The following is a 25,853-nucleotide window of genomic DNA, read 5'->3' on the forward strand; positions in this document are numbered from 1 at the left end:
GGGACTCCTTTTTCTTCCCCATTTTGATTTTTAAAATTGCAGCCAATGATGAATAAGTTATGTTTTGTTTTCAAACACAACTAGCTGTAGCCACGCCCTCTCAGTGTTTCCTGGCACAGCCTCCTCCAGGACTGACCTCCTATCGGTAACAAATTGCATCACCCACCACAGCAGGAGAACATGTAGTTCAGAGCAGTACTCCCATCTGGTGGTTATGGGTACTAATTTTCCTAATGTAAACCAGGTCTGTTTGCAAAGTGCTTAAAAAAATGGAGCCTGATCCTGATTACAGGTTTCAGAGTGGTAGCCGTGTTAGTCTGTATCAGCAAAAACAACAAGGAGTCCTTGTGGCACCTTAGAGACTAACAAATTTATTTGGGCATAAGCTTTCGTGGGCTAGAACCCACTTCATCAGATGCATGGAATGGAAAATACAGGAGCAGGTATAAATACATGAAAAGATGGGAGTTGCCTCAGTCTAACTGAGGCAACTGACCTCACACTTAGACTGACCTCACACTTGGTAAGGCAACTCCCATCTTTTCATGTATTTATACCTGCTCCTGTATTTTCCATTCCATGCATCTGATGAAGTGGGTTCTAGCCCACGAAAGCTTATGCCCAAATAAATGTGTTAGTCTCTAAGGTGCCACAAGGACTCCTTGTTTTTGCTGATCCTGATTAGGTTCTTTGGGTTCTACTGTAATATAAATAATAAAAATAGTAAGTATCTTGGCCACAGTCATGTAGTGAATTTGTAGTAGAGTGGGGAGTAGAATCCAGGAGCCCTGAGTCTCAGTCCCTCGCCTGCACTAATCACTAGACAATGTTGCCTATAGCAACCCAGCTGGACATGGAAATTAAAGAAGGGGAAATGGTGTGTTATGTTATGGAAGATATATCCCCACTTCTCTCAACTTGGTATCATCAATAGTCTGAGGAAACAGTATTGTCCTCGGCCCACACCCAGGAGGCCACTGACAGACCCTGTTCCACTGATATGGGTCTTAAAAAAAGATATTGCAGCTGACATCCCTTCCTGTTCTTGGTGAGAGGTCATCAGAAGGACCCTACAACTCAGCCTTTACCTTGTGGCATGATGGTGGCCAAATTCAGTTTGTTGTCATAGCCAAGTTAAAAGGTGTCAGAATAAGTCTATCTGCCTTATGCAAGGGAAGACCCAGTTTATATGGAACACATTTAATTGCCTCCCTTGATTTTCCCCAGGGTGTTTTTGGCTGACAACAGACTCCTATAAAAAAGATGGTCAGACTAGATATGCAAGGCTGATTATGTGGTTAAGCCACAAGCTAAGTAGTCAGGATTCCTGGGTTCTAGTCCCAGCACTTGGCAATGTCACTTCTCCTCAATGTGCTGAGAACCTTTTGATCTCCCTTTCATTGCCTTTTATATAAATTGCATTGTTATAATTAGTTATGGTAATGATGATACTGGTAATATATTAGTTATGGCTGGAATGTTATCATCACGCTGGCTGAATATCACATATTTTTTGTGGCAGTGTCATTCACAACAGATGACACACCTGAACTGTGCAGAGGCAGTGGTGTTCTCTGGTGAATGCCACTCTGTAGCTGAATGCCAACCTCAAAGTTTCAGTTTTCACTGATCACATGCAAAAAGTAGCCTAAATATCACCAAACATGAGTTTGCTTCAAAAAGCCCCAATTTTTCCTATTTCAAAAAAGGTTGACAGCATTGTGCAGAGGCCACCTCTCACTCATGTGGGCTGTTTCCAAGTTCATATGCCGCCCCTGTTTCCCCATTGGCTTCCTCCTCACCTAGTTGGATACATCCCCGTGTCAACAAGAAGCCCTGCTTTGCTGCAGCCATCCAGCAGAATTCTTTTTATTCCCAATGGCACAAGTGCCACGTGGCCTCTGCGAACCAGAGAGGTCAATTTGGTCCAGCTGCCTGTGTGCCTCAGTGGCTGCTCATTTAAAGGCCATAGGGTGACCAGACACCAAATGTGAAAAATTGGGACGGGGGTGGGGGGCAATAGGGGCCTATATAAGAAAAAGACCAAAAAAAACGGGACTGTCCCTATAAAATCAGGACATCTGGTCACCCTAAAAGGCCACCAGGTAGCAGCAAAGAGCCAGGGATTGGTGAGCTGTGGGACTCTGCATAAAATTGTCCCCATTTCACCCCCAAGAAATTAATTTGTAACCCGAAGTAGTGATTCAGTATTTTTTATCATCGAGGCCTTTCAAAATTGGCGAAAAATTGCAGCGGTTGGCAACACTGCGTTGGCAGAGGAGAGGGCGCAAGGGCTTTAGGGAGCGGAGCGGGAGGCTGTGCGTGCACAGGGCAGGAGGGCTTGTGGAAGGGGAAGTTCAGATGGGCGATGGAGGCTCAGCGTGGCCCAGTAAGACAGGAGCGATAGAGCACAACTATGGGGGCTTTCGGGGCGACAGACGGGCCAGGAGCCTGGGTGGTGCAGCAGGGAGGGGAGCCCCGGCCCTGTGGTGTCTGGGTGCTATGCCCAGTGCGCCATAACCAGGCCCCATCCCTGGCACGAGATCTCCCCCGTCAATCGCTGCCTGAGGCCCAGCCCCACTATGCCGGGGGGGAGGAGGGGGGAGCGACGGAGACAAGACCGCCCCCGAGACCTGAGCACACACACCGTGGCCTGTCAGCCCCGCCCCCTTGGGAAGGGCATGGGGCGGAGCGGCACGCCACTGTGCCCTAAAGAAACATGGCTCCGGCGGGGTCAGGCGCGAGGGACCGGAAGCAGAAGGGCGTGAGGCTCCCATGATGCCCCGCGGCGGCGGCTATTCAAATCGGGGCCGGGACTCCAGAGGCGGCCGAGCGCGAGGCAGAAAATGGCGGGGCAGGGCCGCCAGGAGCGGGCAGGTGAGGCGAGGAGCGGGCTCCGGGCTCCCCTTCCCAGTCCGTCCGTGCGTGCGCGCGCGCGCCGCAGCCGGGTGCCGGCCGGTGCTGAGTGACTTCTCCCCTCTCCCCGCAGCTGACCTGCTCCAGACCGAGCCCGCGGAGGCCCCGACCGTGACCCCGGAGCTCGCCGCGGGACGGGGCGGCAGCAGCGCGGCGGCGGCGTTTCACTGCCCGCAGGGCCCGGCCGGCCGCGCCCCGGGCTGCCGCTCGGTCTCGGTGGTGTTCCCCGGCCCCGTGACCCAGCAGGGCTGCTGCCACTTCGCCTGCGAGCTCCTCAAACACGTGCTGTACCAGCGGCACCAGCTGCCCCTGCCCTACGAGCAGCTCGCCTACTTCTGCAGGAGGGCGCTGCCCCGCCAGCCGCAGGTGAGTCTGGGCCTCCCCGGGCCAGCCAGCGTCGGCTAGCGAGAGCCGGCTCGGGCGACTCTTGGCGCAGCCCTAGATCCACGCGGCTGGCGACCCGTCTGCGCTGCCCTCAGCTGCTGGGTGCGTTCCGCACTGTGCGGTGTGAGACGCTGTTATCCCGAGCTGGCTGCTGGCCGCCTCCTCCCCCTCCAGGAGAGATGCTTCATTCCGCTGCCTGCGCAGCAAATCACACACTGCGGGTGTCTGCTGAGAGCTCTGCTTCCATCCCCTGCACTACAGTGACTTTACCTGGGGCCAAGGAGGGCTGGAAGCAGTTCCCTGCATGTCCCGCAAAGAGCAGCCTGTTCTGCAAGGCCAGGTAGGAATTCCAGCTGCTCCCTCCAGAGGTAGGATGCTCTGCCCTGGCTCAGGAGAGAGCAGCTACAGATCGAAGTAGTAAGCTTTCTGGTTGGTTCAGGAGCAGCGACTGGTTGCAGAAAGAGTCTTGGCTGGAGCGGTATCTTGGAACCAAAGAAAGTTGAGATATGAGAGAGTGTCTGACCACCCAACTTTGCATAACTAGGATAGACCAGACTCCTCAGGGACAGGGGAGGTCTGCCAGAGATGTTATGCCCCATGTATTTGAAATAGGTTATAAAGATAAACTTGTGTGTGGTAGAGAGACTATGTATTTTAAAACAACTCATCAGGCTAGCAATACAGGATGTAGACAACCTTTCTCTCAGACCTATACAGAATGTGTTTGGTGTGCAAGAAAACTGACTAAAGACTAGGAGGCTCATCTTCTTTCTCCCTGAATGAGGTGGCACTGGCTCCGAAGGCAAGTCAGCCTTTTCCAAGAATTGGGTGTCTAATCTATTAGCTGTCTTGATTTGTAGCTTCTGTCAAGATATCCTTCTGTATTTCAGGTTTCATGCACTGTAGGTTTTGTCTTAAACACTGCATTATATTTAATGTGATTCCTGGGGATATAATATCCTAAAGAGCAGTGGTCCCCAACCTTGTTGGTGTGGCGGGCGCCAGACAACAAGCCACCGAGGACCATGGCAGGCGGAAAAGCATCCGCCAAAATGCTGCTGAGAAGCAGCGTCATCAAGAGGCATTGCCTCTTGACGACGCTTTTCAGCGGCATTTCGATGGATGCTTCTCCGCCCACCAGTACGTGGGCGTACATAGATGCCCTGGCGGGCGCCATGGCACCCACAGGCACTGCGTTGGGGACCACTACTAAAGAGAATATATTGGATAAGGACAAAATTACTTCACCTCTCTGGCTGTTCTACTCCTGGGGGAATTCCGTGCTACTGTGTGCATGCATAATTAATAAGTGATGGATATTTTTAATTTTTTTGCACAGAAAAAAGCTTCTGCTGAAAAGTTGCTGCAGTTCTGCTGTGACGATAGAACGCAGCAGCTTCTCCCAGCCAGCTAGGGAAGAGAGCCTTCTTCGCAGTGCCTGTAGGGCCAGGTCAGGAGACAGGCAGTGTGGGGCTGCTGGGAGGGGTCAGACAAGGGCTCATAAGGACTAGTGGGGGAGGACAGACTGGGGCAGAGGCTGAATGGGAGTGGAGGTGCAGGGCCAGATGGGGGAGGAGATGCGGAGCTACAGGAAGGAATGGGGGTGGCTGAGTGGGGGCACAGACACATGGGGAGGCAGTGCAGTGCTATAGGGGGGAATGGGGGTGGCTGAGTGGGGGCACAGACATGTGGGGATGGGTGCAGGGCTACAGGGGGATGGGACAAATGGGTGTCTGAGTGGGGGTGGAGGGACATGTGGACAGCGGGTGCAAGGACCCACGGGGACAGGGGGAGATGTGCCTAACTGAATGTGAGAGGCTAGGGGTCAGCCAGGGTCTGCATGGGGGAAGCTCCCTAACAGTCCCCTCCCCACCCAAAAAACCTGTTCCATACTTTTCACACCCACACCCAACAACCCTCCAAATTTCCCATCCCAGCTCCTTCCCAGCATTTACTTCCCTCTCCCTCAGCTCCTCCATTACCCCAAACTCCCCCCAGCCTTTGCACTGCTTCTAAGGGGTGTGGGAAATATGGTTCTATATTGTAGTTTAAATGAATTATTACTCAGTTCTGTATTAATATGCCTAGTAAGGAATCAATTTGTCAAAACATTTTCTGAATCTTTTTTGTTTGTATTGTTACAGACATACCAACAGGACAGGTATTTTGAAATAAAGACAAAATAATGGAAACTGGTGTGATTATATTGTTTTGACAAATAAAATATGCAGAATTTTGCAGAATTTGAAAACGTGTGCAGAATTTTAAACTTTTTTGGTGCAGAATTCCCACAGGAGTATTGGTCAAAATTGTCTTAACTACAGACCTTGGAGCACAGCAGAAGATCAGCCTCCTAAGAAAATCCAGACACACCCCTACAGAGTGGGGTGAATGTTGTCATGGCTCACTGTGTCACATTTCAGTCAAGCTCTTAAAGGTCACAAGTTTCTAGTTCTGTTACATCTATCCTGATACCTTTATTTCTACTGACCTTAAATCCAGGAAACACTAGTATTGAAATTGTTCCAAGTTGGTTGCTAACAAGACACCAGGATGTGTCTTTTCAGTCTTAAACTTTGTTTAACAACTCTGTTCTTCCTGTGTCAGGTCTGGTTGTTCAAGGTGCTAACCGCAGTCAAATGCACCACCGCATGCCTAATATTTCAGAATGTACCAATTTTTTCCTTGGCAGGATGGAGATGCAATTAAGAAGCCACATCCCCCAGACCTAGGGAGCAGCAGGAAGTGCCAGCAGTTGCTAATGGAGCTGGAGGGAGTGTTCCGGCACTTGGAAGCCATGTTCAACCTGACATTGGTCCCTCGGGTCCTTATTCTAGTTGGAGGAAATGCCATGAGCCCCAAGGAGCTCTATGAGATCAACTTGGAGGGCATCTCAGTGGGCAATGCTGAGGAGAGCCTGCAAACACCATCCTGTGTTCGTAAGCTTTTCCACTCACTCTTCCTTGCAGACGTCTTCAGTGAGCTACAGGCTGTCCCTGTCATGGGAACCATTGTCATGGTCCAAGGCCACCGTGACTGTGGCATTGACTGGTTCCGACCCAAGCTCAACTACAAAGTGCCAGCACGCGGGAGGAAGCTGACTGTCAACTTGTCCTGTGGTGGAAACAGCAGTACAAATTCATCTTCTCAGCAGGGAGCGACCTCTGTCTGGGACAACTACATATGGTTCCAAGCACCAGTGACAGTTAAGGGCTTCCATGAATGACTCTTGCTCTATAGCATTTTAATGAGACATTTTAAATAATCATCTGGTGCTACTTTAGTTGATACAAAAGAATGTTTGTTTTTTTTTAATGATCTGTAGCTACACCTCTCTGAAACCTATATCCAGGGAATCTGCTACCTGCATGCAGCTGGGGTGTGTTCCACTGTCCATACAACAGAGCTTTAAATATCCTCATACCCGGGGAAAGCACTAGAGCAGTTTTGCCCACAGATGTAGGCCTCTTGGGGGAACTGAGTCAGGAAGAAGGAATTCCCTAGAGGGTTGGTGGGAGTAATTTTATGTTTGTGCAGCATGCCCACTTACCCAGTCAATACTTGAAGCAGCCTTTTCTGAGAGTATCATGGTGTTCACACAGCTGTTCTCCTCTACTTGCTGATAAAGTCGTGTACAATGTTAATGGATGAATTGGGACTTGATTAATTGGTGCTTATGCTTAATATAGGGGTGACGAGGGCAATCTAGCAGGTCATACTAAGCCACTCAGGATCTCATCTCCTCCTTTACGGCCTGGTAATGCCATGAAAATGGAGGGAGGGTGGGGGGTTGCATAGCTATAAGAAGAATCACTTGAGGGATGTAATGTTGTGTGAGGGATGTTCTAAAGAGGGAGACCTCTAACCATGAAAGAGGTCTTCTGCCCAGCACTGCTTTTTCTATACTTGTGGAAGAATGGATATCTGAACAATGCCACTTGCACCCAGGGTGAGAGGGCTCTGAATGTTTTAAATTTCCAGTTATCAGTGAAACCATATAAATGATTCATGTTTCATTTCTATGAATGGCTGAGGCTCTTCACTTAAACTGCACAGCATCTGATGCCCTAGTTTAAACTAGAAATCTCTTCAAGCTTGCAGATTTCACTTTATAGCCCTTTCTATTCCTCCCTGCCCCAATTCAGTAGAAGGCTAGGGGTTTGTAAAGGTAGAGGAGTTTTTCACTTGATTTATGCTGTTCTTCCCCTATACAAGTTGTTACCCATTATAAGTTTTGTTACAGAACTAGCATATCTATCACTATCCTCTCCCTAATCTGTTCTAAAAGGAGATAGAGTACTTCCATTCCTAACCTAGGTAACAGCACAAACTTGAGTGCAGTTACTGAGAAACTGGAAGTAAGGGCAGTAAAGTGCCCTAGAAAGGGTAATACCTTGCATGTGACCTAGGAGTACAAGGAGGAGTCATGGAAGATGGGTGAGATTCCAGAGGACTGGCAAAGGACAAATATAGTACCCATCTATAAAAAGAGGAATAAGGACAACATGGGGAACTACAGACCAGTCAGCTTAACTTCAGTCCCGGAAAGATAATTGAGCAAATAATTAAGCAGTCAGTTTGCAGACACCTACAAGATAAGTAACAGCGTGAATTTGTCAAGAACAAATAGTATCAACCAACCTAATAACTTTCCCAAAGTAACAAGCCTTGGGAACGGGGGGGGGGGGGAAGCAGTAGATGTGGTATATCTTGACTTTTGGCTTTTGATACTGTCTTGCATGAGTGTCTCAAACTAGGCAAATACAACCTCGCTGGAACTACTATAACATGGGTGCATAACTGGTTGGAACTTAGAGTAGTTACTAGTGGTTCACAGTTATGCTGCAAGGATCAGGTCTGGTTCTGTTTACTGTTTTCATCAATGATTTAGATAATGACAGAGTACATTTATAAAATTCATGGACAATACCAAGCTAGGAGGTGTGGCAAGTGCTCTGGAGGATAGGATTAAAATTTAAAATGAGCTGGAGAAATGGGCTGAAGTAAACAGGATGAAATTAAATAAGAACAGTATTCCACTTAGGAAAGAACAATCAGGTGCACATGTACAAAAGGGGAAATGACTGCCTTGGCAGGAGTACTACAGAAAGGGATCTGGGGGTCAGTGGATCACAAAAACGAATTAACAGTATAACACTTGCAAAAAAATAAATAAAAAGCAAATGTATGCTGGGATGTATTAGCAGGAGTGTTGTAAGCAAGACATGAGAAATAATTCTTCTGCTCTATTCTGCATTGTTTAGGCCTCTACACTTCAGGAAAGAAATGGACAAATTGGAGAAAGTCCAGAAAAGAGCACCAAAAATGATTAAAGGTTTAAAAAACATGACCTAGGAGGGAAGGTTGAAAAAAATTGGGTTTGTTTAGTCTGGAGAAGAGAAGACAGAGGGAACATACCTTTTTCAAATACAAAAAGGTTGTTACAAAGAGGAGGGAGGAAAAAAAATTGTTCTCCTTAACCTGAGGATAGGACCAGAAGGAATGGCTTAAATTGCAGCAAGGGCAGTTTAGGTTGGACATCAGGACTAACTTCCTGTCAGGGTAGTTAAGCACTGGAATAAATTGCCCAGGGAGGTTGTGGAATCTCCATCCTTAGAGACTTTTAAGAGAAGGTTAGACAAATACCTGTCAGGGATGGTCTAGAGATAATACTTAGTCCTGCCTTGAGTACGGGGCTGGGACTAGATGACCTCTCAAGATCCCTTCTAGTTCTACAATTCTATGATCTTGTTCAGCAGCAAAACTCTCCTGGTTCCTTGATGACTTGTACTGAGACTTGAAAGGGTAACTACTACCTGGGAGAGAAATGGAACCCTACTACCTGACTTCATCTAGTACATTATGAAAAGGAGCTCTATCAGATCCAAAGCACTGGAGCTAGTTTTAAAGCCGTTGGGTTAGGTGATCCTATTGCAATGCAACCAGCTGGGCTCTTGTTACCCAATTTTGGGGTGTGGCCTGGGGCTGTACAAATGCCTCTTAATCTAGGTAAAGAGAACTAAATGAACTCTTACTGGTAAGGTCATTTAGGCTCAAATCCACTAAAGGAGGGGTGCCTAAATCCACTATTTTAGGCACCACTGAGACATAGGTGCTGGAACTGGGGGTGCTGCTGCCCCGCCCCCCCCCCCCAGCTTGAAGTGATTTCCCTCCTATAGAGGGTTTACAGTTTGTATAGTGGGGGTGCTGAGAGCCACTGAACCAAATCGTTCCAGCACCGCTGCACTGAGATCCTCAATCTCTGCTCAGCTGCTACCTAACTCTGGAGGCATCTAAATGTCCATGAGTCTCCAAGGCAGCTAAGTTTCTACTGCTGGATATGTGCACTGCTGCCTCATTCCTGGTGTTTGTTACCTACCTCAGCTATGGACCCTGACTGAGTAGGTGTTCTTGGAGCATGCCTGATTCTACCAAAAAAAAAAAAAAAAAAGGCTAGGGGCTAGAGAGGAGGCAGAAGTGGCCTCCCTTTAGCCCAGTGGTTAGGTCTACCACATCCTATCTGACACAGGTCCCCAAACTGTGGGGTGCATCTCTCTAGGGGGGCATGGAGGAACGTTGGGGGTGGGTGCAGCAGGGCCCAAGCCAACCCCCACAGGGCAGGGAGGGAGTCCCATGAAGACCCGCTCCAGTCCAGCCGTGGGCCCAGCCTCAGCCCCTGGCCACAGCTCTGCTCCTGCCCCCAGCCATAGCCCCAACTCTGGGAAGGGGGTATGACACTGAAAAGTTTGGGGACTACTGCTATGTGAGAACCCTGGGTTCAGTACCCCCCATGCCTGATGTGGAATAGGATTTGAACTGGGTATCCCACTTCCCACAAGAGTGCCCTAACCAGTGGTCTAGGGGATGTTCTAGTGTAGGGCTCTCTGTCACTCCTGTTGAAGCTGTTCAGTGTGTGTAAATAATTAAAAATACACTGGGCCAGTGAGTGAGAATGATTGTGTAGTCCAAGGGCTAGAGCACTCTCCTGAGAGGTCCCTGTTCAAATCTGTTCTTCACTTCAGGCAGAGGAAGGAATTGAAGCTGGGTCTCCCCTATCCTGGGTGAGTGCCCTAACAGCTGTAGAGAGACTGAGTGGTCAGTGCTGTAACTTACAACAAATGTGCCTCACTGTAGATCAGTGCAATTACTGTAAATGAAGTTGGAAAGCTGCCTTCTTGCGCAGGGCTATCCAGACCTTGTGGTTGAAGGGTGCATTTTAACATGCTGTGCTCTCTGACCTTTGTGGCACAGTTTGCCATATGATGCTCTGTAGCCATCCAGGAAGAGGGTCTTGGACACATATGCCTGGAAGAGTGAAACCTTCACACCTGTCACTTCCACTTCAGCTACTGAACCCAGGTCAAGTCACTCTAGAGATGAAGACAACTTGGGTGAGCTTTTCTGTGGAACCTGCTGCCCTTGCTCAGAAATAGGGGGCCATTTTATCCTTAAACAGCCAAAGTGCAGTGCAATGTTGTCACACGTTAAACAGCAACCACCCCTTCTCAGGATACAGCAGGAGTTTGCCCTCAAAAATGCTCCTAGAATGAAATAGGACAAAATACGCCTACCTTTCAGTGGGAATTTAATGGTTATTTTTAAATTAAAAGCTCTAGAAATTGATTTTGAACCTTCTGGCATTTTTTTGAGGCTGATAGCTGCAGCTACCAAGCAAATGGATACTTGGCTTTACAAAGTGTTATCAGAAATGCAGTTATTAATTACCTCAGGCTGGTGGTCTAGCAATGTGCGCCCATTTATCTGTGCATACTGCCCCCCGCTTGCTCATGGCTCACAGATGCTCCACCTTTCTGACCAACTGCCTGATATCCTGTGCCAGGAGTTCTGGTTCCTCGAAGGCAGCAAAATGCCCCCCACGTGGCATGTAGGAGTAGACAACTATGTTCTTGAACAACTTCTTTGCCCAGGAGTGTGGGCAATGTGCAAGCTCCTGGGGGAAAGCAGCAATGCCAGTAGGTACGTACACTCCAATCCTAAAGAAAAAAAAAAATCCCGTTAGGAGTTTTTTAAATCAGTGCGTGTTCTTTGTGGAGGGAGATGTTATTTAAAGCATTTGGTTCGCTTATCAATAAAATGTCAGATAATCAAGCTCAATCAGATCTATTCACCAAAGAGCATTAGTTCAAGATTAATCAGCACAAATACAGAAAGATAGGGGTTAAATCATTACTACTCCATCGATGTAGGAAACAATCCACAGTGCAATCTGTTCTGGAAAAATATATACTCACTACTGAGTAGCATGTATACCTTAGTATGTTACTGTGACAGAAAACTCTCCAAATTTGTTTGTATCAGGAGTACCCTAATATTTCTTTTCCCATGCAGTCTGCACTGGTTGTTCAAGGTTACTGGAATTCTGTACGCAGGTTGTTGCAACAATTCAACCAGTTTGCCTATTAGTCTCACAAACCTCAGCAGAACAGTTATCTTGTTCTTGACGATCTCTACCTGTGCCAGGAACAAGAGTTCATACATTGCAGTTTAATATATTTCAGTACAGAGCATACTGGGAAAAATGGCTTACTAATACTTCTTCGTATGGCTGATATAGATTTAGAGCACCAACTATCATTTTACATTCAGATGGTTAAGCCAAGAGTAGCAGAGACTGTCGCTGTGATAGCTGCTTCATATCTGTGAATTGGGCACTGAGTTGTATGTTCCATGGTCTGTTCTGGGTGACCACAGTTGCACACTGAAGAGTCTTTAATTTTCCAATTTGTGCAGCAAGTATCCTCATCTGCCATGGTTTGTGCGGATGCGGTTTAGGGTTGCCCAGGAACTTCGCAGGAGATCAAAGCTAGGGATCGTCTGCATCAGGTCTTTCATGAGGTGTTTGTGACTTCTTGTGAACTCCATTCAGCCTTTCAAGCTTCATCAGAGTTGAAGTTGCATTGGCGAAGGTTAAACGCATGTGTCCAAAAGGGCTTACATGACTGCGAGCAGGAGTGAGGAATGTTTGTTAAGGTCCTGGTGGATGGGGAGACATTAGTTTTCCATGATCCACTGGAATTCCCAAAGGGTAGTGGCATCATGACGAATGGATGGGGGAGCAATGTGCAACAGCACCAGCAGCCAAGGTGTTGGGCTCAACTTGAGGGTTCCAGTGATATACCGCACTGCAGTATTCAGTTAGACATCAACAAGTTGAGTGTAGCTACTTCTGGTCCATACCACTGCACGGTATTTGCTTCACTTTAATATAGTTATAAATCCTTTTTAGAAATGCATACTATTGGCTAACAATTTTGTCCAACAGTCCCCCATGTTGTACCCAGCCACAAAGACAAATGGAATGATTGGCTGAGAATCTTGTTTGCACCCAAGCTAAGCTCTCAAGTAGGTTAAAGCGGTTTTGATTCTCTGTAGCTGGAAATTTGAAGGGTAGTAGAAATGTAAGTGTCTAACCATTATATGTCTGCCTTGTGGTCAATTGCAATTGGACTAGTGGCAAATTAAAATAACTTGCCTCGTGTTTTAAAAACAAAAACAAAAAAAAAACCCTGTAGATCATAAATCCGATTGGCCCAGTATGAGCAGACGGGCCTGGTGAGTTTGCCTTTCTATATGTATGCTGTCATATCTTTAATTAAGGCAACTTGACATCATAAACCAAATTGAGCTGACTATTCAATGTCTTATTCAATGGTATAAATCGAACCTTACATTTGTTATACACTGAGGACAATACCATTTAGCTAATTGTTTGTCACTGATTAGAGCAGGCAATTTACCTTGTTCAGCATTCCTTAATGAATTGGTTTAGCTAGTTAACACATAGCTACCACAGAATCTCTTTAACCATGTGATGCTCCTTTATTTTCTGTAATTCCAAAATTGTTACTTGTATTTTGTTAAAACCTTTGAACAGTTTCACACATCGTATGTAGTATACCTTTTTTCAAGGGCCAGACCATCAGTACCAGGCACCATAGGTTGAATAACTGGTTGGATGCTGATGCTTGAAATATTTGACATATCTTTTGATATTTTCCAAATCTGCTGACTGTAGTTGCGGGTAGGGCCTGCACTGGCACAGCAAATTGAGTCATGGCCATAGGTACTGCTGCCTCCTGGGAGTGCCTCCCTTCTTCTGGCTTACTACTTAGGCTGGAGAGATAGTATGTGCCATTCAGGCTCTGAAATGCTTCCACTGAAGAGGTAAATAGCAGTGTTGGACTAGAAACAACCACAGACAGCTTCTAGAACAGCTTTGTGTGCTCTAGACTAGACCAGTTTAACACTTACTACACTTAAATTGGTGTGGCAGGAGCCCACACCCTCCCACGTAATTGATCCATCTCCTCTCAGTAACTGATTGCATTTTAAAGCCCCTGTTGCTGTTGTACATAGACCCCCTATACAAATCTAAAGGAATCAATTCCATCCTAAAGGACAGTTTTCTCAGTTTCCCTATAGTGCCTGAAACTAATGGTAGCCAGTCTTGGGGTGGGAAGGGAGGAATCATGCTCAGCAAAGTGCTCCTGCTTAGCCTTATCAGTGGCAGTCAGCTCTTTACTAACCCAAAGCTAATACCTGTTCAGCATACCAAATTCCAGATAGTCATCCATGTTTTGCTTAAATACATTAACACACTACCACCTCTCCTAGAAGACCACTCCCTTTGTAATATCTTTTCTAAATTCTCCTTCCATGTGTTCCCTCTTTACTTATAGCTGTGGCTCCTAGTTGTAGTCTGTCTAAAAGTGATTACTTACTAATTCCCTTATTAATTCAGTGAAACTGTTGACCAAAAGGGAGAAGCTCATGAGTGTAGGAGACAGAACTTTCACAGGAGCTAGCCTCAGACTAAACTCACTCCCAGAAGAGCTAAGAAGAGCTCTGTTTTGAACACATCACATACAAAACCCATGGCTGTGACTTCATGTTCCTTCAAGAAATTCTACACGTCACCACACCTCTACATTCCAAAAATAATCAAGCTATTTCTCCTATAGGTTGGTGGGTGGGGGAGGGGGAAGAACACACCCTGTTTGTTATAGTGATAGTACCAATATAAGAACCTGGATTGATTTGTTTTTGAAATATGTGGGAGGAGCTCAACTACTACAATGATGGAGCCATATAAGTACCTAGATAGTTTATTCTATATGCCTGCAATGGTGTCTAGCCTGCATCTTATCCCACCCCTTCTTTACCTGGCATCGGGAGCAGTGTTGAGGTTCTTGGAAAGATTCTCCTTGTAGAAGCGCATTGAGGGCACAATGGACGAAGTTACCCAATAAATCATCACATTGGTCAAAAGGTCATCCATAGAGAATTTCCTATTGAGGGATAAACCAGAGAAGCATCACTGTCACAGGGGCTACTTTCTGCACATTATCAGGTACATGCCCTGAAGAGTGGACAGCATATCTGTTCTCCACTCATCACTTGGCCCTAAGCTAAGCTGTAGAGCACTGAGCGTTGGTGCAGTAGTCCATTACAATTCTAAACTGCAAATTGCCTGGTGTATGTTCCCTTGCCCTCTACTTAAATTTACTCTCAGTGGTGGATTGTCTCACCTCCCTATTGTTGTGAGCAGCCTTCCTTTAGTTACATTTCTCCCTCACACCCATTCATTGGCATGCCATTGTTCCATACCTCTCCAGACCTCCATTGTCCATGTCCCGGAATGATCTATCGGTCCAGGTAGAGAACTTCTCCAGAATGTATGCAGCAAGTCCCATGGGGGAGTCGTTTAGTCCACTGCCTAATTCAGGAAAGCAACAGAAGAGCTCTCAGGTTCACATGGCACTGTATTACCTCCACTAAGGATAAACTGGACTTCCAGAAAGTCTCCCAGAGGGATCAAGCAGAGACTCTGGATGCTACCCATCTTTGTGCTATTCCATTTGGGACAGTTTAGTACTGGCAGAGCCCAGATTGTCATTCTCAGACCCCCTAGTTTTTTAATGCAGAGAAAAGCCAAGAACTAGGACAGTCATGATGGTGGCAGTAATGGCACGATGGGAAAGTGTCCAAAGGAACTACACTTTAAAGGAGACAGGAAGTGGGGATAGCATTCCCAAACAATGGGTGTGAATGGAACAGGTCAGCAGGTTCTAAGTGCCCTTAATCAGTGTTTACGAAGGTGGAAGGGTAAGAATGCTGTGCACCCACTATCCTTTTCTTACCCATGCTTTGTGAACCAAAATATAATAAATGCAGCATTTATATAGCATATTATCTGTTCATCTGGTGGGGTAGGGAAGTATTTTACAGTTAAGGAAACAGTCAGATGGAGATACAGTGACTTGCCGAAAGCCATGTGTAATATTGTTAGAACTTGACTAGAACTCTGGAGTTCCTGGTTCCTAGTCCTTTGCTCAGTCCACATTGCTCCTCAAACATTCTAGGCCTTTGTCCAGATCTGACAGGTATCTCATGGACCACATGTGTCTATTATACGAACTCCACAGTCATGTGGAGACTGTACTCTACCTGCTGTGTCTGGCTTGGTGGCCTGGATGTGCAAATACCCGGTCTCCCGCAGAAGTTCATACACGTTCTTCTCCAAGTATGGGTATAAGCGGCGGGAGTCTTCCCTGGTGAGGCCCACCAGCCATGGCACGTAAGCCCCCAGCAGTAAAGACACCAGCCTCCCCAAACCTCCTGAGGTGATGAAGACTAAATTCAGATGAAGCCCTTTCACGGACCTGGAACCAATGGTATTGAGGAATAGAATAAGAATCAGCAATATGGATTAACAATAACAACAGAGAACAAAAGGGATCTTGTCTCCAGGTTCCCTCTGAGATACAGAGCTGTGCTAGGACAGCAACACTGCACTAGGCCCATCGGTACTTCTGGAAGAATGTCTTTCTCCTAACCATACATAGCTGTTCAGGCACGTGTATTCACAATTCCCTTACGTGAAGACATGTAGCAAATAGACTAGAGATAGCGTAGCTGATACAAGCACCAGCACAGCTGTGTTGGGGAGGACAGAATAACTACAGCAGTCTTAGACTCCCATTTGACTTGGCATGGCACAGCCATCACTGTGGCTTGGGTTGTTCTCCTCAGAGCCTCATTTTGAACCCTAGATAATGAGGACTTCATTGTGCATTTTCTGAGAAGCCTGTGGTGAACCACACATGACTCTAAAGCTGCCAGAGACTCCCTGCCCTGGATGCTAGCTGCACCTCACAGTCCTCCTCCTACATGAGGCCAGATCCTCAAAAGTATTTAGGTGCCAGACTCCCATTGAAATCACTGGGAGTTGTGAGCCTCAATACTTTTAAGGATCTGGGCCATGATGACTAACTCCTTTAGTGTCTTCCCCCTTGATTTGGTCTCCTTTCACCTAGGGAGCTAACATGGAGCACGTGCTTTACAACAACTCACTGTCTAAGGCTATGTCTACATTGCATTTTTGTCAGTAAAACTTGTTGATCAGGGGTGTGGTTTTATTTTGCCAGCAAGAGAACTCTCTCCTGCCGGCAAAGAGCAGCTACACGGCAGACCTTATAGTGGCACAGCTGTGCCGCTGTAAGGTACGCAGTGTGGACATAGCCTAACATTTAACTTCCTCTTCTAAGAGCAGCCTCATGTTTCTCCTCCACCCAGATGTTCTAAACTTGCATTTTAGGCGGGGAAGGAATGTATATCTCATGCTACCATTTAGCCTCTCAAAGGTTTCTCAACCAGATTTGAATCTCCTCATTACCTTTCCTTTCTGATTTGGAAGAGAGATCACCGGGTGGGCCTATTCTAAGCCTTAAGGCTGCCTTGGAGAATGGAATAGAGAGAGCACAGTTCACATTCACAGCTGACTCAAAGCTGGGAGTGATCATAGAATCATAGAATATCAGGTTGGAAGGGACCTCAGGAAGTCATCTAGTCCAATCCCCTGCTCAAAGCAGGGCCAATCCCCAACTAAATCATCCCAGCCAGGGCTTTGTCAAGCCGGGCCTTAAAAACCTCCAAGGAAGGAGATTCCACCACCTCCCTAGGTAACCCATTCCATCACAAATACTTTAGATAATGTTGAAATATGAATGCAATAGAACAAGCTTGAGAAATGGGCTGAGATCTATGAAACGGGAATGAATAAAGATGAATGCAAAGAAGGGGGTATACGTAAGAGGGGATAATCCAATTCACAAAACCAGAATGGAAAAGAGGAGCTAGGCAGCGGCAAGGCATCCCCAAGAATGATCTGGATTTGGGGGGTAGAGTGCAGGATAAACTCAACAGGAGTCAGCTATGCATTGTTGCCTGTACTGATTTGTATTATCAGGATGGCTGTGTAGATTAGCCGTGAAGCCAGAGCTGTAGCCTTACATTCAGCTTGGGCCCTCACTGTGGCAAACATTTTTTTAAAATGGCCACTAATTTTGGGTGTCAAACTTGAGGTATCCAAAAACTGGGACACTCAACATTAATGGCCATTTAAAAAAAATGTGGATCTATGCTATTTCTTTTTTAAAAAGGACACTAACTCTATGGAGAGAGTCCAAGTGACAGCAACATACATAGGAAAAAGTATGGACAAATCAGAGGAAAGAAGAGTGCTTTACTCAAGATGAAACAACCCTACAAATGCAAAGGGGACTGGGACCAATTCTCAATCAGTTTCACAGACTCCAGTTATGGTGCTTGTTTTGGGGTCAGTTTACATCCTAGGATCTCTCTACTAATTATGTATTATGGTAGGTCAGGAACCATGTTCCAACTCTAGCTAAGGAAAGCTTAGACCCCCTTACAGGATTGTAGCTTTGCTTCTTGCTCTAGAATCCAGACTACTGCCTACCAGCGATGCAGAAAAGTCAAGAGAAATAGTTTCAGACTCCTCCTGACTCCTGGTCACCTGGAGACTGCTCGTCAGCTATATTTTGGTAAAGATTCTCTGGGCTAGGGCTGTTCAAACAAGAGCTGTACAGATAACTTGGCAGAAGTCCGAGGCCTGATTGTTAATCCCTATCCATTGGAGAAGAAGGCAAGCATCTGAATCCTTAATACAAGGGTGCGGCTTGCAGAGGTGACAGCTCACACAATGTAATGCTCCAACTGAGTTGCCTGACTGCTTGCTGGGATGTGTAGTCTGCATGCACCTCAACTCTGTGTTAAAGAGGAGTGTGAGCAGCATTCACACTCTGGTCAGCACTGTTCTGAATACTGCCAAAAACATTCCAAAATCTGGAGCCAGGCCCTAAAAATCAAGAGATTTTTTTTTAAAATCAGTATATTATGGGTTCTTTCCATTTTCCTTTTGATTTTTAAGCATTTAGGATTCAGATTTTTCAGTTCTCTCCAACTACAAGGACTAGAAATGTTCTTTTATTTTTTAAATGGATGATGAGATTCTTATGTAGCCACGTGACTTCAGGAGCTGGGGAGCAAGATTCCAAATATCACAAGACTGGGGATAAAACTACCAGAGTTGGCAACAATGTGTCCTGAGTACAAGGGGGAGGGCAGGGAGTGTCATAGGAACCAGAACAGACAACTATCCCTCTCCTAACCCCCTTTGCCACTCACTTTGGCAGCATCTGGGCCATGTTTACGGTGATCCGAGAGCCCCAATCTCCCCCCTGTACATAGAACTCCTGGAAGCCCAGTCTCTGCATCAGCTTGTGAAATATCCGAGCAGCAGCCAGCGTGTCAAAACCTGTGCATAAGGAGAAACCTATTATTAAACACCTGTTCTCCCTCAGTGAAGAATCACTGATACCACAGGGGACACAGGTCAGTGTTCTGTTGGGTATTGCCTAGTACTAGTCCTCTGGATCACAGTGAAGGGAGACTTGGGGATTGGAAGGCTTCCAATTACCTCTACATTCCAAAACTCCACCCCCACCCCTAGAGCTTTGTGACCTCAGCCCCATGGACTTTCCCAATATCACTGCAAAAGACTAACTCTTCTCTGGCAGATGGAGCTGACCCATTATCACAAAGCAGTTAGCACACTGGGGTTAAAAGGCCAAGAAATGAGTTCACTGCAACCATTTCAGTGTCCCATGGGGAAGACAAGCACTGAAAGCACCAGAAGCCTAGAATGAAGCAGATACCAGCTGCCTTCATCCTAGTATGGAGAGGTCGGGTCCCAGACTGTAGACAGCCAGGTCTCTTGGATCATCATTAAGAAGCACTGTAAGGGTGCAGGGTGCTTTCCCAGATACAACATAGGGCACAGACTCTCCTTCCCTCTTCACTTCTGCCTTCTCCACCTTGCAGTTCATCCAAATTAATCTTTCTCCCCATACCTGCACCCTCCATCCTCAAATCCCTTCACTGGCTTCCACTTAGTCTCCAGCATCAAGTTCACATCCCTGCTCTTCCCGTTTAAAGCTTTGCCGTCTCCAGCCCCCCTCCCCATTTCCCCTTCTTCCACTCCCTATTCTCTGTTCCTGTTGCCTCCTTCACTTATCCTGCATCTTCTCTCAGGACACCTTATGGGCCTGTAACAGCCTCCCAATTAAGGTTCCCAGCGCCCTCCCTTATCTCCTCCAACCACCACTGGAAACCCCCCCCCCCCGATCCATGAAGTGTCCTGGCTCTAATGACCACCCACCTCACATTGCCCCATGTTCTATTGCACCCCTATTCCTTTGAGGAAGGGATCTGTTACAGCATGGTGTTCACCTATTGTGCTACACACATCAGAAAGAGCTGGCACAGAAGAGGACTTGCTGGCTCAGGGGGGTCACAGAATAGGATACAGAGTCTTTCACTTCTAGGACCCTGGTTCCTTACTGGTTCCAGGCTGGGGGGATTGGCGGGGGGGGGGGGGTCTCAGGGAAGTGGTAAATGGACTATGGAGCCTATTGTCTATGGGGCATCAGTTCCACTTCAGCCCAAGGTTGGGGTGACTGGCTGTCTTGGGGGGGGGGGTGTAGAAAATAAGATATGGAGCCTTTTACCAGGGCAATAATTACCTGGCTCACAAGACTAGGGCACAAAGCCTTTCACTTTCAGGGCATTTAGTGGACTGTGTGACTTGAGCTGCAAGTCCGAGTCCAGTTCCCACTGGACACATCAACAACACAATCATCATCATAAATGCCCCCTCCCCTCCAGCCCAGCAGAGACACCAAGGACTGACCGGTTTCTGGAGCATGAATTGCCCTCTCATATTTAGGTGTGATCCCTAGAGGTCAGGGGAGGCAGGTTGAGAGAAGTCTGCACTGACCTTGCCCCTGCTGTACCTGTTCTGTGGATACCAGTCTCTAGGGCCATCAATCCATCACCAGATTTGCTTTATTAAAAGAGCAGGTGAAGAACCCAACTCCCAAGGTTCAGAAATTAACCCATGGTTCCAGGGATGTCTCCCAGATGCTATTCCAGAAAGCACTGGGATTTTAATTAACTCCCTCCTGCCCATCACTCACCTCGTTGGTGAGGTGCCTCGGAGAAGCCATAGCCTGGGATGGATGGGCAGATGACCTCAAACACCACATCCTCATTCAGGCCGTGCCCAGCTGGGTCAGTGAGTAGTGGGATGATCTTATAGAACTCATAGAAGGAGCCAGGCCAGCCATGCACCATCAACAAAGGCCTGGCTGCCTGACCCTTGGGGATGCCAGGGGGCTTCACATGGACAAAATGGACTTCAATCCCTGCCATAAACCCAAGAGAAACAAGTTAATGCTATAGTTGCTTCTCAGCTCCTGGCCTAGACCCTAAAGGAGAGAGGCAAATTCCTAGCCAGTGTTCACGGCAGAGCCACACAGAGACCCACAGCAGAGAGAGGAAGCTGCTCAGCTGGAGCTGGGAGGGGGACGCCCTGTACCCCTTTGGGTTTATGTTTGCTCCTTTGCGGATGAGGAATAGTGCCACAGTGAGAGAGGCCCAGACCCCAGCAACTATGTCTGTTGGGAAAGGAGTCCTAAATTTGTCCTTCTGAAGCTGATTCCTGTGAGGTGGTGACCCTAGCAGACAATGGATGCCTTGGATACCTCAGCCTGCTTTACTGTATCTCAGTGCAATGGAGGGGTGATTCATGAGTGGGAGGACAGGGCAATGGGGCAGCTAGACAAAGAAAATAGAGGGAACTTATTAGGAGCACCACGGCCGCTAGGGGAGCAATAGGTGGGTGCTCCGTGGAGGAAGAGGCACCAGGACCTCTGGAGGAGCCAAAGGGAGCATTCAGGGGCAGCTGAGACTCACCTTCAATAGTTGTTTTGAAATGTGGATATTGGTTCACAATTTCCAGCTGCTTCTGCCAGTCAAACTGGTTCCTCCAATAGGCAACAACTTTCTGCAGGTAGGTGGAGTTGAAACCATATTGGAAGGCGACTCCCTCAAGTGGCGGTGTGTAGCGGGCCTGGTCCAGGCGCTGGTGCAGTTCCTGCAGAGGGAGAGTTCCCACACTGCTCCATCCCAGGCCAGGCTCACAGGGGCTGCTTTCAGTGCCCATTACCCGCTGGAGGAGATGTTCTAACAGGGGAGCCAAGGATAAAGTCTCCTGCCTGCCCAGGGCCTTAAAGAGGCAGCTCTGCTTTCTATATCATTATCTGGGGCCCAAAGGGCACTGTCCAGGCAGCCACATGCCACACAGGGCCTCCTAGATCAGGTATATAGTGAAAATATGTTTTGTATGTTATTGGTTAGAACCGGGAACTAGGGACTGAACTCCTGGGTTCTACTGCTGGCTCTGCCTCTGACTTGCTATGTCACCTTGGTCAAATCACTTCCCTTCTGTGTCTCAGTTTCCCTGTCTATACAGTGAGGTAATCCTACTGACCTAATGCAGATTAGGGGCTGGGAGGCTGTTAATAACTGTAAAGGGCTTTGAGCTCCTTGGAGGAAAGGTGGGTAGAGGAGGCTGCTGCGTGGAAGTGCCAGGTTCTAGTCTAACAGCATTCTCCTAGAGAGCCTAAAGCATCCTGCTCGGTGAAACACCTGGGTTTCACCCTCTCTTTTTACCATGGTGCTGGGTTATGAGCCCTGGGAGCTGAAGGCGTCTTTTTATCCATAATATGGATCTGGCATGGAACCCCGTACTGCCCCAGCAAATGTGCCTCACCCCTGCCCTGGAGGGACAGTCTCCAAGGCCTATTCAGTCCTTGCAGCCTGAGCAGAAACACCAAACAACAGAGATAACTGGTGCCAGATGCAGGGTGGTTTTGTGATCTGGCCACCCAACATGAGCAGCTCCTCAATCAAATCAAAATGACAGCAGCTTTCAATCACTACTGACAGGGACTGGAGTGGAACTGGTGACCTAAAGGTGAAAGTCTCCATTGCTCAATCCTAGTTACCTGACCTGCCCACTACTAGTAAATTAGAGTCTTAGTGATAGGCCTAGTCTGCACTTTCCCATAATAGTTCTGCCAGTGCTCCTCACCCCCGACCTGCAGCACCCCGCTATCCCAGTGCTGGATTCCCCACACACAGCTCAGTTGATGCCCTCAATCCTGACCTGCAGCCCCTTGCTATTCCTAAACCCATACAGACAGCTCTACCATTCAGTGCATCTCAGTCTCCACCAGCAGCAGCAGCCTCTGCTGTTTCAGGCGTAGGCCTCTCAGCAGAAACTGTCTTGGACTCTGTGGAGATTTTGATCAACTTCCCTTAGACTGGGGCTAAGAAAACTCAGTTATTTTGTGATCTAATTTGGAGTAGAACTCAAGTGTGGAGGAATGGATAGCCAGTACATTGTCCCATGGTGCCAGACTGCTGTGCTGGAGTATTCAAGTACAATGCTAAGGTCACTAGGTCATCACCTTGAAGCAGTTAGATGGATCTGACTGGCTAACTCTACCTCTCTGCTTTCTACTCTCCACCAGCTGCCCCTCCCTGGATACCTCTCCCAGTTCCCTATTTCTCAGTCAGTGATACCTGAATTTCCCTGTCAGAGGTTTCAATTTGGAAGGATCGGATCCGCTCATCTTCTTTCTCTCTTGGGGGCCTCTCGCCTGAGCCCCACCATCCATCTCCCATTTCTAGAGTCCTGATCTTCCGTCTAGACAGGAGCCAACAAACCAGGAGCCCTCCAGCTCCCAGAGCAGCAGGGGCCAGAATTATACTCCTCCAGGGATATTTAAAGGACCTAGGAAGACACAAGATGCTCGCATTCAGGAACAAAAGCTTCAAGACACTGAGACTGCACCAAGACCCATATACATACATGGTGAGTTTGGGAGGGGATGAGCACCCACAACTCCTATGAAGTCAACAGGGGCCATGAGTTCCCATCACCTCAGGAGATCAGGCCCTAGGTCTCCCTCCCAAGTTGGGGACACCCAGAATGAGTGGCCAGCTCTGAAGATGTCGCCTAAGAGCCTGGAATCAGGTTAGAAACAGAACAACAATTTCAATAAGAGCTGAACTGAACTGCACCAGCTGATTATAGATTATATCTGTCACCTTTTGAATCACAGACTGAAACTCATCTGTGTATACATGCTTGCTTGCTTTAACCTGTAAATAACTCTAATTTCTTTTTCCCAGTGAATAAACCTTTAATTAGTTTATTACAGGATTTGCTACAGGCGTCTTTGGTGAGAGATCTAAGGTACAGATTGATCTGGGGTAAGTGACTGGTCTTTGGGCACTGGAAAGACCCTGAATATTTTGTGATTTTTGACTGACCATTTATCAAAGTCCAGCTTGCCTGGGTGGCAAGATAGACTGCAGAGCCCAAGGGCACTGTCTATGACTCCATAGTAAGACTGGTATAGTGATCTAGGAGTTCACATTGGTTACTCAGTTGATGAAATCTAATTACAGAACATACCACCAGTTTGGGGCGTCTACCTGGTTTTGACAGTCTGCCCTGAGGTCGGCCACTCCAGACAGCGTGACAAGGGCCATCTCTGTCTGGTGCCCCCATTCCTTCCCCAGGGCTGTCACTCTCTAGGGCCCATACTCACCATGACACTGGCCCTATATCATATTGCAATACGGTGCTGTAAACTCAGGCTATCTAGGAAAGTGTCACGTAATCAGGGCAGGCACTAGCAAATATGAGGTATCATTTAAAGCCATTCAATCATCCCTCAGCTATGTGGTCTCTCCCTCCAAGCCTTGCTCCAGCTCTTCTGCCAGCTGTGGGAATAGTGACTGTGTCTAGACCTGGCGTGGGGGATTGTGGAGGAAGTTAGGAGGGTCAGGAAAGGAGATTTGTGGAGACACAAAGAGTGTGAGGGGCTGCCCTGTGCCTAGCCAGGGCAGTGAAAAAGGGGGAGACAGCTGCATTTGCTCCCACTCCACCCACACGATCTGGAACAGAAACAGCTCCTGCTGGGCTAGGGTGGCCACCTCTGAGGTGCAAAAAAAAGGGAGATCCTGCTGATCCTGAGCCAATAAAACTGGCCAGCTGGCAGTGTGACCTGAGCACCGACAGATTTCCCAGGACAGCTACCTCAAAAAAGGGACGATCCTGGGAAAACCTAGACGGGTGGCAACCTTAGTTACTGGAGACCCCGCGGCTAAAATGGGGCAACATTCTCTGAAACAGCCCCAGTCAAGTTGCTGAGCAGGAGGCTCCTGTCAGTTCTGCCTGCCAAGAGGGAGCAGTGTTCTTGAGAACAAAAAGCCTAAGCCGCCCCCTTCATGGTGCTTTCCGGGCACTGAGCAGTTTACGCAACAGGTAATCGAATCCCCGTGCACTTAAATCCCAGAGGTTTAGCTGCCTGGAGGCCTGAAATACAGAGTATCATGGCAGGTTATGGCACCAATTCAGGGCTGAGCAGCTTTAACCCTGCTAATCCGCATCAAGTGGCTCAGATCAGCAGCCCCTTGACTGCCCCAAAGCAGAGTTCACTAGCAAAGATTTCTCAGTCCAGGGGATGCATAGTCAACCACTCCCAGGTGACCCTTCCGAATGGAATGGCTACATTGGGTAGTGTTCCGTTCCCAGCATTAGATTAGTGCTGGAGCTTGGACCAAGGGCCCTGTTGGACTTCACCCCTCTGCCATGATTCTGGATGACTAACAGCACAACCCCATAGCACTCGCCCTCAAAGGGCTCTCCTGCACCTGCTGCACTCACCGGACACTCTGAAGGATTTGCTGCCACATGTCTGTACAGGTGCCTGTGACTTGCAGTTCAGTTCAGCCCAACTCTAGTGCTGGACTTAGAAACTCACGGGCCCCAACCGCAGCTACCGCCTTCTCTGTTTTCTCAGTGACGATGCAAATGACCTATATATAGTCTACTAGTGCCACCTGTTGCCTTAGTGTGGAATTGCAGATGGCCCAGTCACCTGGGCACCTCTCCAATTCATCTGTAGTTTTGGATGAGACAAAAAAGTGAGACCTCGTCCTAAGCATCAGGGTGTTCTAGCTGCATTCTAGCCTAGGGAATCATATTTTGCCTCCCTAACATTCCATTGCAGTCTCATTTGGATAAAGGATTCTCCTTCGCTTCCTATCCTAAATTGCCTTGTAGTACCATTAGTGCAGAATGGCTGCTGTATTTCACCCCTGAGATGCTGACACTTCATTGATGGAGGAAGAAATTTCCTGTGTCTATGCAGTGTTCCAGGTGAAATGGAACAATTAATAGATTTCAAGACCAGAAGAAACAATTGTGATCATCTAGTCTGACCTCCTGTGTAACACAGGCCAAAGACTTT

General features: G+C 47.6%; 2 protein-coding genes across 2 annotated transcripts; one reads left to right on the forward strand and one right to left on the reverse strand.

Annotated features, from left to right (window-relative positions):
- The first annotated feature begins 2,846 nt into the window (after nucleotides 1-2,846).
- On the forward strand, nucleotides 2,847-6,944 carry MAD2L1BP (MAD2L1 binding protein). Its single transcript, XM_065401856.1, has 3 exons — nucleotides 2,847-2,877; nucleotides 2,990-3,282; nucleotides 5,993-6,944. Exons 1-3 carry the CDS (start codon nucleotides 2,847-2,849, stop codon nucleotides 6,524-6,526), a joined length of 858 nt encoding a protein of 285 aa, XP_065257928.1. The 3' UTR covers nucleotides 6,527-6,944.
- A 3,926-nt stretch (nucleotides 6,945-10,870) lies between these two features.
- LOC135875626 (epoxide hydrolase 1-like) lies at nucleotides 10,871-25,393 on the reverse strand. Its single transcript, XM_065400574.1, has 9 exons — nucleotides 25,268-25,393; nucleotides 23,113-23,323; nucleotides 21,439-21,619; nucleotides 20,661-20,888; nucleotides 18,811-18,940; nucleotides 15,769-15,983; nucleotides 14,929-15,037; nucleotides 14,484-14,609; nucleotides 10,871-11,294 (listed from the first exon to the last, which is right to left on the reverse strand). Exons 1-9 carry the CDS (start codon nucleotides 25,294-25,296, stop codon nucleotides 11,093-11,095), a joined length of 1,431 nt encoding a protein of 476 aa, XP_065256646.1. The 5' UTR covers nucleotides 25,297-25,393; the 3' UTR covers nucleotides 10,871-11,092.
- Between the last annotated feature and the right edge of the window lie 460 nt (nucleotides 25,394-25,853).

Source organism: Emys orbicularis, chromosome 3 (assembly GCF_028017835.1).
Source record: "Emys orbicularis isolate rEmyOrb1 chromosome 3, rEmyOrb1.hap1, whole genome shotgun sequence".
Classification (NCBI taxonomy): domain Eukaryota; kingdom Metazoa; phylum Chordata; order Testudines; family Emydidae; genus Emys; species Emys orbicularis.